General features: G+C 39.5%; 1 protein-coding gene across 4 annotated transcripts in view; it reads left to right on the plus strand.

Moving 5' to 3' along the window:
• The window catches only part of BBX (BBX, HMG-box containing), a 273,186-nt gene that overhangs the window by 163,829 nt on the left and 93,867 nt on the right, over window positions 1-15,490 (plus strand). For all 4 annotated transcript variants that reach the window (XM_025375460.1, XM_025375461.1, XM_025375462.1 and 1 more), the window contains one exon: window positions 10,699-10,869. In XM_025375460.1, the coding sequence (XP_025231245.1) occupies window positions 10,708-10,869 (162 nt within the window). In that variant the 5' untranslated portion in view covers window positions 10,699-10,707. The remainder of the gene's footprint in view (window positions 1-10,698; window positions 10,870-15,490) is intronic.

A 15,490-nucleotide genomic window follows, 5' to 3' on the forward strand; every position in this document is an offset into this window, starting at 1 on the left:
AGGAATTTCTGAAATGGAGGGTCACACAGCAGGGCATGGCAAGGATGGATTAGAAAAGCAGGATGGTGAACAAGGAAAAGGACTAGGGGCAAGAGGAATGGACTTCAGGGAAGAGTCCTAGAACTCATTCATTCAACAAGTATTTATTTGTGCCTGCAGTGCATCTGGCTCTGTGTCAAGCCCTGGAGACACATCATGGTGAACATGATGCAGCCCCTGTTCTCTGTCACAGTTGAGTGTGATATAAAGAAGGAAACAGGTCATTTCACTGTAGCCTATTAAGTGTAGGGTGCTGTGGAGACACCTCTCTGAGACTTGAAAGGACCAGAAGGGGCATGAGGTGAGATCCAAGCCAAGCCCTGAAGCAGGAATGAGTTCCGCCGGAAGGAAACAGCAGCCAGGTTCCAGGAGGTGGGAGTGCATGGCAAGCTCCAGGTATGGCATGTGGCTCAGTATGGGTAGAACTTTGAGAGTGAGAATGGACCAAAGAAACATCAGCTGTAAAGGCAAGCTGGACTAGGTCAGGAAGAGTCTTAGGTGTTTATGTGAAGGAAGGAATTTGGAGGTTTTCTTTAGTACACTGAAGGACTGTTAAAGAGATTCCCTTTAGGAGAAGGATATGAGCAGATATTTGTTGTGTGGAGAATTAAAGTCAGCAGAGCTATAGGTAAGAAGGCCAGACAGTTGAACCAGCCTTGTGGGGCTGGAGAAGAGTAGACTCTTTGTAAGAGGTAGAAGGGACAGATTTTTGAGAGATTAAATGTCAAGGTAAACAGCTAATTGCAGTGATTTCAGTTTATGGAGAGAAAGTTGCAAAGAAAGATATGCTTTCCAGATGTTTATGTGAAGGGAAGGGATGTCTAGTTTATATTCACCAGGCTCTGACATAACTCCACAAGGGTATGGTGGAGGCAGAGGCCTGGCTCATACAAGATATTTTCTCTGAGAGGATAGAAATTAAAGACATGTGAGTCATAGTGAGGTAGAGAAGCCAGAGGTGATAGGGACGTTGGAACAAGTTGTAAGCTCTTTCTAGGAAACTAATCCTGAGGTTTAGAAACAAGAAAATTAGGAACCAGGTCACTTAGTGAAGCACATCGTTGGGTGTGGAGGCTGTGAACAAATGACAGTACCAAGTAGGCTGGTTCTTGGATCCTAGCCACATTAGGCAGTACCATCGCCTAAGGGCTAGAGGCCAGTTTGTAGGAAGAAAGGATTAGCTAAAGGAGGGTGAGAATTCAGACAGGACTTTAGACTTCATCAAAGTAACTGAAAGACTAATGGCTCAGGATAACAGGAGGGAAACATATAGATTGGGGGTGAGGTGAGGGAAGGAGTTGACCTTGAATCTCTACCTTTGAAAGAAAACAGAAGAAGAAAAGAAATTTTGAAATTGGTAGGCAAGATGAGAATTTGGGAGGGTTCAGGAAGGTTAACACCTTCCTGCTAGTTAAGCAGGAGGCAAAGGTATTTTCTTAGAGTGACAAGGATTGCAGGTGGGCGGGAAGGGCAGTATGGGGACATGATTGAAAGCTCAGGCTCCAGGGAACGGAAGACCTTGTTTTCATTCCTGGGCCCATCATGTGCTGGCAGAGTGGCCTCAGGCATGCTGCTTAAGGTTTGTCATTCTCAGTTGCTTTATACCTAAGGTATGTTCATTGTAGTATCTTTCACCTAGAGTTGTATTAAGGATTAAAGAAATTAATTCACGTAAAGTGTTTAGCATGTAGCAAATGTTCAATCGAATTTATGATGATGAAGCAATATCGTATAATGGTCAAAAACCAGACTCTGAAGCCAGACTGCCTGAGTTCAAATACTGGCTTCACCAATTACATGCTAGTGGTATGATTTATAAACATAATTCATAGCTCACCAAGTGCTCAGTAAATATGTATTCGACTGCATTGACAATAAATATGGAGACTCCATGAACCCGTCTTCCTGTGCTTCCAGTTCTTGCCAATGCGATACTTGTGTTCTACCCATGTGACAAATGGATGTGGTAAAAACCTTTGGTAATTTATAAACTAAAGGAGGCGAAATATGTTATCTCAGCCTCAGTTTTCTCATCTGTAAAAAAAGGGGATAATAGTACCTACCTCTTAGGCTTGTAAGTTAAGATAGTTAATAGATGTAATCTCTTAGCTCTGGTACATGGGAAGCATTATATATGTCTAGCGAGGATTGTCATCATTTATCCTTGCTCACCATCATCAGCAGGAATTGAGAAACAGAATTTATAATGGGCACTGTGGGATTGACTGTGTAACTGAGTAAGACAAGTAAAAAGGATAAAAGTAAAGAACCAAGTAAAAAAGCACTTAAGACCAACATGAGATTGAAAACTTTTGTAGTAGGGTCAGAACACAGGAGCAGCCAGAAACCTGGAGATAGACCTGAGAAGAAAAATGGTTGGATAAGTTTAAAGTTAGGGTTTATTGCTGGACCATTTGTGAAAGTGTAAGAGAGCCAGTGAGCGGAAGGTATAATAGTACTCTGTTTTGAGAGAATAATGAAAGTCATTGACAAATAACCAGAGAAGGGAATAAACGAACATGTTTTAGACAATTGTTTGGAAGTGGCTTTGATTTTATTCTGTTTATTACATTGCCTTATCAATTTGCTTGTTTCTTTTCTCTCTCCTTCCCCATCCAAACAACCGTTCCTGGCTTCTTATTTCTTCTCTGCATATCTCTTTTCAAGCCTTATGTCCCTTCTGCCTTGTAGCAAAACAACATAAAGAAAAGCATAATAAGAAAGCAGAGAAGTATTGTTTCTATGTTCAGTTCTCCACATATTCACTGAACATCTATTCCCTGTCTAGCACAGAGATCTTTGCTCTGACAGATCCAAAAAAAGCATCTGGCATGTTCATTACCCTCAAGGGTCTCTGTGGGAGGAATTCACATGAAATCATTATACATACATTGTACAGGAAAATGATAATTGTCATACAATCAAGTGTCAAAAATTATGGCACAGCCATTAAGTGCTGCAGTGATCAAAAAAGGTGCTCAGAAAGGAGAGAGACATGAACTGAGGCAAACACAGCCTTTTAGAAATGGATGTTCGGAGAGGCCTTGCGTAGAGAGGGAGAATGGGGGTGTCGGGGACGGTGTGCAGGCCTGGGAGAGCAGAGAAAGTTCTGCGCAGAAGCATGTGGCGGGTGTGGAGAGCAGGGCAAGCACCAGCCCAGCAGGAGGTGAGTTGAATGGGAGGTAAGGCTGGACACTTAACCCTTACAGAGCATAGCTCAGCAGGTGATCAATACATATGTGTTCAGCAGCATTGAGAGTAAAGGAGGAAGACACATCCATGAGCTTATCTTCTTGTGTTTCAGCTTCTTGTCAATGTGATCATTATGTTCTAGCCCTGTAATAAGTGCATATAATAAAAACCTTTGTGAATTTGTAAACTGAAAGAGGCAAATACTTTTTTGTTAGGTCTGTTGAAGAATAGGAATTCAGTGACTTTTTGATTAAGAATGTAAACACCTCCATAAAATTACAGGAAAACAGAAGGTTGCATTTTTGGAAGAGGTGGTGGGGAACATGTCCTAACTTGCTACTGACCTCTATGTATATAGCTTTTCATCCTCAAGCCACCTCTTTGGCTGCCTTATCTCTTTCAAGGTAGCTTTTGTCTCTGTTTGTAGCCTAGAACAGCATTCCATTTGAGAACCATGTTAAGCTGTCCCAAGGCTAAGCGTCATGGAGTGCAGGTATTAGAGATCTTAAATATACATATTTCTTTATGAGTTAAAGGCAGAGGGACCAGAACTGCCAGTACAGCTAAGCCCTTCTTTGAATAGTGGGTGCCTTATTAGTATTCATGAAGAGCATATCGATAACATCTTGACAGAGTTAAAGTTTCAACTTGAAGAGCTACTGCTTTTCAATAAGGAACATATTTAAAGACACTTTTTGCATGAATAGTGAGTGAATTGCTTCTAAATGAGAGTATTTATTGAATGAGATATTTTTCATGTAATCTGTCTACAGTTTAGAATTGTCATTAGAATTACAATAAATAATAATGATTAGCACTTGTAGGGTTTGTATCTTCAAAGAGTTTTATAGTTAATCTAATTTAATTGTCACTTGGCATCATCAGAGATGTGTACTTGCTTTTCTACCATGAAAAGTGGTGTTCCCTTACCAGCCCCTTAATGCTTCCTTTTGGTATTTTCATGGTCTATGAGCTGTTTGTTCTACAGGAAATAGTTAGAGAGTTGCAGATTGAAGAGCTTTATATTACAGCTCTTTTTCCCAGGTAGCATTTGGGTTCTTTGAGCTAGGTTTCTTGGGTCCAGTTCCAGCTCCTCTACTTGCCGTGTTACCCTGGGCAAGTTACTGAAACCTGTTGCTTTAAGTGGAATTCATCATAGTAACTGCATCAGAGTGTTTTTGTGAGGATTAAATGAGAAAGTAAATATATAGCAATTAAATATTTAATAAGTGTTAGTTGCATATTAGAATTTTTAAAAACATTTAGGAGCATGTCATTCTGAGAAGCCATATGTGGTTAAGTGTTAGATGAGGAAATTATAAGCCAATAAATACCCTTTTCAGAAACTGCTGTGTAGTAGGCTCCGTGCTAGGCACTGAGGCTGAAAAGGTAATGATGGCACCTGCACTCTGAAGGTCACAACCTTTTGTGGACGTGGAGATGTCTTAGTCCATTTTATGTTGCTATAACAATACCACAAACTGGGTAATCTATAATGAACAAAAATTTATTTGGCTCACAGTTCTGGAGACTGGGAAGTGCAAGAGCATGGGGCCAATATTTGGGGAAGGCTTTTGTGCTTCATTATTCCATGGCAGAAGAGCAAGAGAGGGTAAGAGTAAGAAGGGGCCAAACTTGCTTTAATAACAAACCCACTCTGGTGATGACTAATTCACTCCCACAATCACAACATTAATCCATTCATGAGGGCAGATCCCCCATGACCTCATCGCCTCTTATTAGGTCCTACCTCCCAACACCGTTGCACTGGGAATTAACTTTGGAGGACACATTTCATCCAAAGCGGGGTACAGGGGAGTTGTCAAAACACTCTAAGTGCTTGACCTAACAAAGTCAAGTGCAGCCAAAGCTCATAGCAGAGTGATAGACTTTGACTTAGGGCTTTCAGATAAAAGAAGAGATATTTGACCTGGGTCTTGGAGGATGAGAAGGACTTTAAGAGAAAATGGGAGACTTTTAAGGTGAGAAGGAGGAAGGCTTCAAATTTGGAGTGTTTGCTGTCTTCTGTGGCAGCAGGATCCCTTGAAAGATTGAAAGCAAGGTGTGACTTGAAAGTCCCAGAACTCTTTAGAAAGAATGAAAGCAGGCGGGTCCGATTTGTGTGGAAGTACTAGAGTTTCCACGATGTTACAGTGTCTTTGGGCTGGTTTTTCCTCTCCTCCATAGACTGGAGAAGGCTGTGAAGTTTTGTAGTCCTAGTTGGACCCAGAAGAGGCCCTGTTTGTGGTTAGAATATGTAGTTGTCTAGCAGTGGTATTTAATGGGCCTCCCATATATACTCTCCTGTTTCACTGGGCATGAATTTTAATGACCGGGATTTGAGTGGAATTTCATTGGACTTTTAGGAAACAATTTAAAATACTACTGTGACACAGTTCAGTGTATACTAATGTTTTAAAGATTGAGGTGTAACTGATTGCCTAAATTGTAAGACAAGACAATAGACGAGAGGATCTTATTCGCAAAATTTATGATGGTGCCAAGGCACTGTTTCTGACTGTGTATCACTCAGACGAAGGAAACTCTCCATCTTATCAGTTTCTGAGGCTGCAGAGTACATCATCTGGGCAGCATATGGACTGCCATCAAATGGGAGGCATCTGTGCTCCCTTTTGAATAGCATCTTAGGATGAGTTTAAGTAAGCAGATGCTGCCTGTTAAACCCATGCTCCCCAGTCTAAAAAGCTTGTTGAGTAAAGGGGGGATTTGCCAACAGTGAACGGGAATCTTCTAGACACTGTGCTGGGTATTACATATGTGTTCTCACAGTAAAGCTATTATTTAATTTTCACATGAGGAAATATCAGCACAGGTATTAACTTTCCCTTTCCAACAGGTAGTTTGTGGTAGAGACAGGATTCCAAAGGAAGCCTATCAGGCTGCAGTGTCCTTTTTTATTATTATTATTCTTTTAATAAATATGGCATTTGCTTTGTGCTGTTTCCTTCTAAAATCTTTCTTCTTTAAGCTTCTCATGAAGTCCGACCTCAGTAAAGGTCCTTCATGAATGGGCTTGCTACTTTTTTTTTTTTTTTTTTTTTTTGATTCAGAGTCTAACTCTTTTGCCAGGCTGGAGTACAGTGGCGTGATCTTGGCTCACTGCAACCTCTGCCTCCCGGGTTCAAGTGATTCTCCTGCCTCAGCCTCCCGAGTAGCTGGGACTACAGGTGCACGCCACCACCAACCAGCTAATTGTTGTATTGTTAGTAGAGACAGGGTTTCACCATGTTGGCCCGAATGGCACGATCTCTTAACCTCGTGATTCACCCGCCTTGGCCTCCCAAAGTGCTGGGAGTTTACAGACGTGAGCCACCACGCTCGGCTCAGGCTTGCTACATTTGAAGAATATGATTAAATGAAGTTTTTCCTAATTTGTCAGTTTACATTGAATTCAGTAGAGGATGTCTATTTAGGGTCACCTGTCCTGCCATACATAGAAAGGGGGCGAAGGGGGGACATGTGAGTTCGTTTGTTTTCACCAGATACATGTTGGTAGGTGTTTTAGATCATCATTTGACAGTCTCAGCACCATAATTTGATGATATTTAGTTTTTCAAATACAGAGTCCATTGATAGTTAAATAACCTGATTTCAATGATTCTAAAATTGCAGTGCAGAATGGAAGAAGAACTCCTTTTGAATGAAGTTCAACATTTGCTTCATTTACAGCATATAGATTGTTAGCTTAATTTCCTCTTGTCCTAAGACCAAGAAACCAAACTTTAAAATGTGTGGGCTTTTTAGTGGCAAAATAATTACAAGATTAGTCCTCTGTCACTTTAAAAATTAACAATTTCACCTCCTCCTCATTGTTGAAGTAAGATGAGTGATAACATTGTCTCAAAATTATGCTTTCTTTGCCCTTGTCTTTCCCACTTTTTAAAATCTTTTTAAAATTATTCTCTCTTGCTTTCTCATTACTTCTGAATCATAATCAGGAACATCATTTCCCTTCACTGTTTTGCATTCTTTCAATAATTTGAAAATAGATCCATACAGAATTAAGAACAAATTAGGTAACTATGAATTATTAAAGTGCACAGTTTATACTTTGAGGTATTTCATAGTTATTAGATCAATTATGGTACATTTTTCTTGATTATTTCATCTGAGGTATACTATTTCCAATTCACTTACTGTTTTATTCATCTTCTATACCTGCTAAAAGTGTACCTACTTTGTTCCAGGCCCTGTGCTAGGGGTTGCCAGCCTCATTTCTCCACAAGCCTGTGCATCTGGTGGTTCTCAGACATCACATGCCACCTTGGTCTGTGTGTCTGAGTTGTGCACAGTTTTCAATTCCCTTTCTTTCCCACTTAGAAAAGAATATCTAAATTCAGGAAAGTGTAAGAAATTGTAGTTAATCTTGAAGCTATCTTAGAGAATATAAATAGTGAGTCATCATCACAATTTGGCACAGGATTTTGTATCATTGTTTCTGACAGTCCTCACAACTAACTGGTCTTGATCTGATGTGCTAGGATGTTTCTGAGCATATAAGTATAGTCTCGGAACATTAAAAAAAAGGCCTAGCAATGGAGGTATGATGTATCTAAATAATTACAATTCGTGGGAAAATGTGGTAAGTGCCGTTAGCAATGTAAAGTCTTTCTAATGTATTTCTGGGTGACAAAGATTAATTTCTGGAGTATCAGAAAAGGCATTTTCTCCAAAGTGGTATATGAGCTACGTGGAAAAACTTAGAAGTGACAGAGGACTGAATGCGATTATTTTGAACCCAGAAAGAAGCCACATATTCCCCTCATTAATTTGATTCTTCAGATCCTGTTTTCTCTTTGAATATTGAAATTTTATATATATATACATATATATATATACACACACAAAGGTACATACCCACACATATATACATTCACACATAATTAAATAACAATTTAATTCAAAATTTTGGGGGCTAAAGATGTATTTTTCTCTTGGCATTGGCAGTCGTTTTACCCTCTCCAGTTGATAGAAACTGCCTTACTTACAGTTTCCCGCTGATTTCTTTTACTATTTAAAATATTAGACCCTCAAATGGGTTTTACTACCGCTCAAGCAACTCATCCTGAAGTGATTACTATGCTACAGAAATAACCGTTTCCTCTTCTCTCTACATAACATTGGCATTTCTGGAAATTGGGTTACCTGTGCCAATTTTTATTTGTAGATGCAATGGGAATTGTTAAATGGTCTATCAATTCACAAGGTGTCTTCTCTTATTAAGAGCACACCAGATACCTAATTCCATTTAGTTTTCGGTAACTTCTTATATTCTTGAGTCAGCCACACAAGTAATTCAATTGTAATTCACACAAGTAATCACACAAGTAATCCAGCATGAGTTTCTTGCTAAGAAAGCCACAAGAGCATGTTTTTCTTTTCCTGCTTTCTTTTTCTTGACTGGAATAGCTTTTAATAAATTAATGATGGCTGGGCGCGATGGCTCACGCCTGTAATCCCAGCACTTTGGGAGGCCAAGGCGGGCGGATCACAAGATCACGAGTTAGAGACCAGCCTGGCCAATATGGTGAAACCCCGTCTCTACTAAAAATACAAAAATTAGCTGGGTGTGGTCGTGGGCGCTTGTAGTCCCAGCTACTCAGGAGGCTGAGGCAGAAGAATCGCTTGAACCTGGGAGGTAGAGGTTGCAGTGAGCCAAGATTGCGCTACTGCACTCCAGCCTGGGCAACCGAGTGAGACTGTCTCAAAAAAAAAAAAAAAAAAAAAATTAATGAGAACTTTTGTTAAAAATGAAGGTTTTTTAGAAAATGATTTTATTAAAATGAGGAGTTTTATTGTAGCACAATAATCGCTTCATCAGTAGTAGACTCGGTAAATTGTGGTACATTCATTTTTAGAATATTACACAATTATTTTTAAATTAGAACAATCAGCATGTATTGACCTAGATAGAAGAGTATGATATATGCAGCTTAAATTTTTTAATGGCTGTTTATTGATATATTTGTATATTTAAAAAGATGTAGAATGATATAGTCCCTAAGGACATTGAAATTGGTCAAAGTAGTTGGAGGGAGGTTATTAACAGAAGATAATCCAGAAATAGACTCGTATACATGTGATAATTTAATGTAGCACAGAAGGAATAGTGAAAAGCTGGATTATTTAATAAATGGTATTGGTATAGTTGGCTATTTTTTAAAAAAGAATAAGCTAGATCCTTACCTCACTTACTTTATTAAAATGAATCCCAGATTGATCAAGTATTTAAATGTTTAAGTTGAAGTTGTACAAGTTCTAGGAGAAAACATGGGTGAATATTTGTTTGAAGTAAGACCTAGGCATGACCCAGAATCCAGAAACAAGGCAGACAGATAAATTTGCCTGTATCATATTCTCTGAATGGCTTGAGAACTACATGAATCTTTATATTATGTGTTCATCAATCCTAGTTTCTGTTTTAATATGATGTTAAAAGTTTAATGGTATCACTTCTCAAGCATTTGGACTAATGCAAACATAGTGAGCAAATAGGCTGCTACTTGGTGATTTTAGCAACTGTACTTATGTTTGTATTGTCAGCATTCATGAACCATTTAAACTGATGGCATTTAATTGTATTGTTTGAGTTTTTCCATGACGGTAATTTCTGTTTTAACATTACTTTGAATGAATGAATGAGAAGTAACATCAGAAAAAAAGTTGTGAGAAAACATACAGGAAACTAACATGCAGTTCCCTCTGGACCATGGTGCGGGACATGATGGAGAGGGCAAACCTCATTTTATGCGATTTTTACCTGTTTAATAGAAATATGTATTGCTTTTCTCAAGGAAAAGAACTATTTTTTACATCATTGAAAAGTAATTCAGAGTATTAGGCGTCTAAACGATTTTTGTCACGTTGATAGCTTGGCCATTTCTTAGCTTAGCCAACTGCCCAAATCTAAAACTTTGGATTCTTACAAATTACTCATTTTATTTAGTAATGTTATAAGCACAGATTTAACATGGTATAGAATGCAAAATACATGTAAATTGTTATAGTAAAATAGCCATCAGAGAATGCCTGGGGGGCAAGTCCCTGTGAACTCTTTAACTCTCTTGGGAGGCATCCGTCGTGTTCTTCTGATGGGAAATTGAGAAATGCTTCCCTGAGTAAATACACACAAGTGAAGGTAACTGGTAATATTCTTAAGCTTACTGGGGTTTTAGGTTCTGAAGCTGTGTAGCGGAGGGAAGTAGATTTCACAAAAGGCAAATTTTATTAGCTCCATTTGGCCCGCTAAGATGAATGTTTCATTATGTATTTTGGATTCCCACTGAGTCCAGTAAATGAGCTAGTAGATAGTTTAGTCATTAAAATTATAATTAATACTAAGGGAGCTAAATAAACTAATTTTAATCAAATTTACTTTGATTTATCTCAGTGTCTCTCTTTCTCTCCCTGTCTCCCTGTTTCTGTCTCTCTCTCTTCCTATTACAGGTCACAGTAATGAAAGGCAGTAATAGAAATAAGGATCATTCAGCAGAAGGAGAAGGGGTTGGAAAACGACCAAAACGAAAGTGTCTTCAGTGGCATCCATTGCTAGCAAAGAAACTTCTTGATTTTTCAGAAGAGGAAGAAGAGGAAGACGAAGAGGAGGATATTGACAAGGTAAGTCCTATATTTACTGTAGAAGTTTCGAGTTTATTAGAGCAAATCATAATATTCTAGAAACAATAGTGAACATGAATGATATTACAAAAGATGTGTTTCCAAAAGCCTGTATAGCTTGAATCCTGTTCAATTACTTAGTGTACATTTTTATTCCAATTCTTGATTGCTCTTGAAGTATTTGTACTTCCTAATAATGTAGACTGAGACACAGCCTTTTAAATACTATTTTTGTCACCTAACCAATGATTTGTGAGTAATATTCAAATACATTGAGATGGGGATGTTCCTAAAACTTGATGTGCTCATCTGACATTCTACCCTGTGGCTTTTCTGGCCTCTCTGTCTTGGCTTCTGGCCTCGCCCTGCCACCCTTGGCAGTCTTAGAACTGCTCTGTTTGTCTCTATCCCTGGCGTTCATAGCTTCTGGCTTCACTTGCCCCCAGTCTTTGTAATGACTCATTCCTCCTAGTCCTCTTCTCTGGAATCAGGCCTCAGCAGCTGGCTCTCAGTCACATAGCCATGCAGGTGACTTAAGAAATCATCTCGGCCAGGCACGGTGGCTCACACCTGTAATCCCAGTGGTTTGGGAGGCCGAGGCAGGCAGATCACGAGGTCAGGAGATCAAGACCATCCTTGCTAACACGGTGAAACCTTGTATCTACTAAGAATACAAAAAAACTAGCTGGGCGTGGCAGTGTGCGCCGGTAGTCCCAGCTACTCGGGAGGCTGAGGCAGAGAATGGAGTGAACCCGGGAGGCGGAGCTTACAGTGAGCCAAGATCGCACCACTGCACTCCAGCCTGGGTGACAGAACAAGACTCTGTCTCAAAAAAAAAAAAAAAAGAAATCATCTCAAGTGCTTGTCGCACCCAACACATTCAAAGTCAAAGGATTTTCTTCATGGCGCTTATTGCTATTTGCCGTGTATTTAGCTGTATACTTCTTTATGTCTGTCTTCTCTCAGACCAGAATAGAAACTCAGTATAAAAACAGGGGCGTTGGCTGTCTCGTCCTTTCCTCTTGCCTCAGAACCAAGAATGGTGCCTGGCACATAGTAGGTATTAAATATAGATGTATGCTGAATGAAATAATAAATAAGTACATATTTTGTGTCACTACAAATTTTATAAACATGTTTTTAATATTTCTCAGGCCTTCAACATCCATTCAGTCTCTTCTTGGCTTTCAGCAGGAATTAAAAACATTTTTCCTCTTTTTCAGATATCACCTGGATACCCTCTAAAGCCTCTCTTACTGGTGACCTTTTCTCCTTTTTCACAGAGAAAATAGAGGCCACCAGAAGTTACTCTTTTAGCTTCTTGTACACACCTCTGTAATTGTCTCACTCCTTGCTAATCTTTCCTTCCGCTTTTCCTGTTTCAGAGAAATAGGTTTTATTCTTCTTACTTGAGGGTATTATCGAGCTTATTCTTAGTTTCATTTTTTAAACACATTTGCATGTGTTGATCACTTGTTCATTGAAGCAGTCTCCTGTTTCTGTGAGGGCACCCACTCCTGTTTCTCTTTCTTCTTTCCTTTGGCCACCCACACGTGTTTCTATTTATCCTTTCTTTTTCTTTTTTGAGATAGGGTCTCACTCTATTGCCCAGGCTAGAGTGCAGTGGCACCATTTCAGCTCACTGCAGCCTCCATCCACTTCCCAGGCTCAAGCAGTCTTCCCACCTCAGCTCCCTGAATAGTTGGGACCACAGGCACACACCACTAAGCCCAGCTAATTTTGTTTATATTTTGTGAAGTCAGGGTCTCACTATGTTGCCCAGACTGGTTTGGAACTCATGGCTTCAAGCAATCCTCCCTTCTCAACCTTTCAAAGTGCTGAGATTATAGCATGAGCCACCATGTCTGGCCCCTCTTTCTATTTCTACCTTCCCCATTGTTCCTTCCCAGTTTCTTTCAGTTAATGTCCCTGCATTATTTTCCCCTCAAATGATGTTCTCTGGGCCTCCAATCTTAATTTCTATCTCCATCCTGGGCTTTTCTTCTGAACTCTGGACTCATATTTCTATTTACTTGGCATATCCATTTAGATATCAACTAGGAATCTCAGTTTGAATGAATTCAAAACTAAGCTTTTGCTTTTCTTCTCCCAACCTTCTCCTGCATCTTCCCTTTCGCAGTAAAGCGCAACTGCAACATTCCAGTTTGTCAGACCTGAGACCTTGTAGTTCGTACTTTACTGCTTTATTTTGCTCGAACTTCACATCCATCCGTTAGCAAATCCTCTCAAACTCTACCTTCAAAATACGTTCACCGTTTTGTTGCCCTTTTAACAGTTCCTTCATGTACCACCTTGATCCAAGCCATCACCATTTCTAGCAGCGATTATTGTATCTACCTCTCTCTCTCCTAGCCTCTGCTCATGCCCTTCTGCAGTCCATTCTCAACAAAGTAGCCAGAGGAGTCCCTTCAAAATGTAAGGCCAGTTGTGCTGCTCCTGTTTCTATGAGGTCACAGGCTCTGTGCTTACTGCTGTCTGTGCTCACTGTGTGCTCACAGCACCTAGTAGAGTGGCTGGCTCATAGCAGGAACCCAGTAAATATTTAATGGGGGAAGGATTAAAGTCATTGAGTCCTCTTCTCTTTTCACTCACACTCAGTGATCTAGTCCATACTTTTAGTCTTAGCACCTTCTGTTTATTGGCATCTCATTGTTATCCTGCAGACATAGGTATCCACACAGCATTCCCCATAGCCACTTCAAATTCAGCCTGCCTAGCACTGATCTCTGCGCTCCACCAGGCCTGATTTCTCTCGTTTGAGAATAAGTTTTTTTTTTGTTGTATATGAAGAAACTTTGCCACCCAAGCTAGAATCACTCTTCCTTTTTCTGCCTTCAGATCCAATTAGTTACCAGCCACTCTTGGTTCTGCCTCATAAATATTGTCCCTGTTCTCACTTCTCTGTTCCCATTACTGCTGTCTAGATTTCAGCCCTATCCCTTTTTTGCCTGGACAGCTGGGATAAATTTTTAACTGGGTTCTCTAGTTTGGGTTGCTTCTAGTTTTACTCTTAAAATTTATGCTGTTGTTAGAAGTTATCTCCTTAAAATTACAATTTAATGATGCCCCTCCACTGCTTAAAATCACTCATGGCTCTCCATTACGTCGATCCAGCTGTGGGGACTAGTGTTGATTTTTCTTAGAAAATATTAATGAGCTCCTGGGGAAAGAAAAGTAAGTTCTAAACTCTAAGACAGTTTTTATTTCTATTTTGTTATTCATATATTTATATATTTGCTTTTTGATTAATAATTACATTAAATAGCAATTAAAACATTTTTCAATGTTCATAGTTGGCAGAATAAAAAGTTGACAAACTGTGTCAAATCACATGTTTTTATTGGTCCATATAGTTCCAAACTACTGGTTTACATGATCAAAAGCATGCGTGTAAATATGGCAGAGCACATTCTTCCTGAAGTGCGCAGATCATCTTCTGCATCCTTGTCTCGCAAAGCCCTGTTCTCTTTTACATACCAGTATTGTTGAACTGCAAGTTGATGTTCAGATAAACCAGCAAGCCTTAATACCTGTTGGTTCCCCATGTCTCTCCATTGACGACCTGACACATTCTGATTTGTTTCTCCTTTTTTTAATTTTTAATTTTTTAATTAAAAAAAATTTTTTTTTTCTTTCTTTCTTTTTCTTTCTTTTTTTTTTTTTTTTGAGACAGAGTCTGGCTCTGTCACCCAGGCTGGAGTGCAGTAGTGCGATCTTGGCTCACTGTAGCCTCCTTCTCCCAGGTTCAGGTGATTCTCTTGCCTCAGCCTCCAGAGTAGCTGGGATTACAGGTGTCCGCCACCACACCCAGCTAACTTTTGTATTTTTAGTAGAGACTGGGTTTCACGATGTCGCTCTAACCGGTCTTGAACTCCTGACTTCAGGTGATCCACAGCCCCCATTGACCTCCCAAAGTGCTGAGATTAGAGCCACCACACCTGGCCTGATTTGCTTCTCAAAATTTAGCTCGGGCAACCTTTTCCAGGGAGGCCTTCTTGCACTTCTTCCGGTCCACCAGTGCTTTGTTACGTTGCTGGTTTCTTGTCGCAGTCAGCATACTGCTTTTAAATTTATCTTTGTATGTTTTTCTCCCTCCCAAAACATGAGGTCCTTTGTCTATCTGTTACACGCTGAATTTTATAATTTAGTAACTGAATGAAAAGTTACTCTTTTCTGAAGGGTGGAAATATAATTGCTTCTTCATCTTATATATTAATAGTACACTTTTTAGTTTTTCTTAGCTTCCTAGTTTCAGAATGCTAAATAAAACTCCCTTGAAAAATGCAAATTATTGTTACTATTATATACATAATGAGGAAGATAAATACGTAGCCTTCACCCCCAATAATAATTTCTAACATATCTCCAAATTAGATGGCTGTAACCTCAAGATTTTTTCTGTACTCTTTGTGTTTGAAGGTAATTAATGATTAATTGATTGCATTTGCAATACTTAACGGCAAAAGATTTTTTCTTTCTTTTTTTTTTTTTTTTTGAGACAGAGTCTTGCTCTGTCACCAGGCTGGAGTGTAGTGGCACAATCTTGGCTCACTGCAACCTCCACCTCCTGGGTTCAAGCAATTCTCCTGCCTCAGCCTCC

Source organism: Theropithecus gelada, chromosome 2 (assembly GCF_003255815.1).
Source record: "Theropithecus gelada isolate Dixy chromosome 2, Tgel_1.0, whole genome shotgun sequence".
NCBI classification, from domain to species: Eukaryota; Metazoa; Chordata; class Mammalia; order Primates; family Cercopithecidae; genus Theropithecus; species Theropithecus gelada.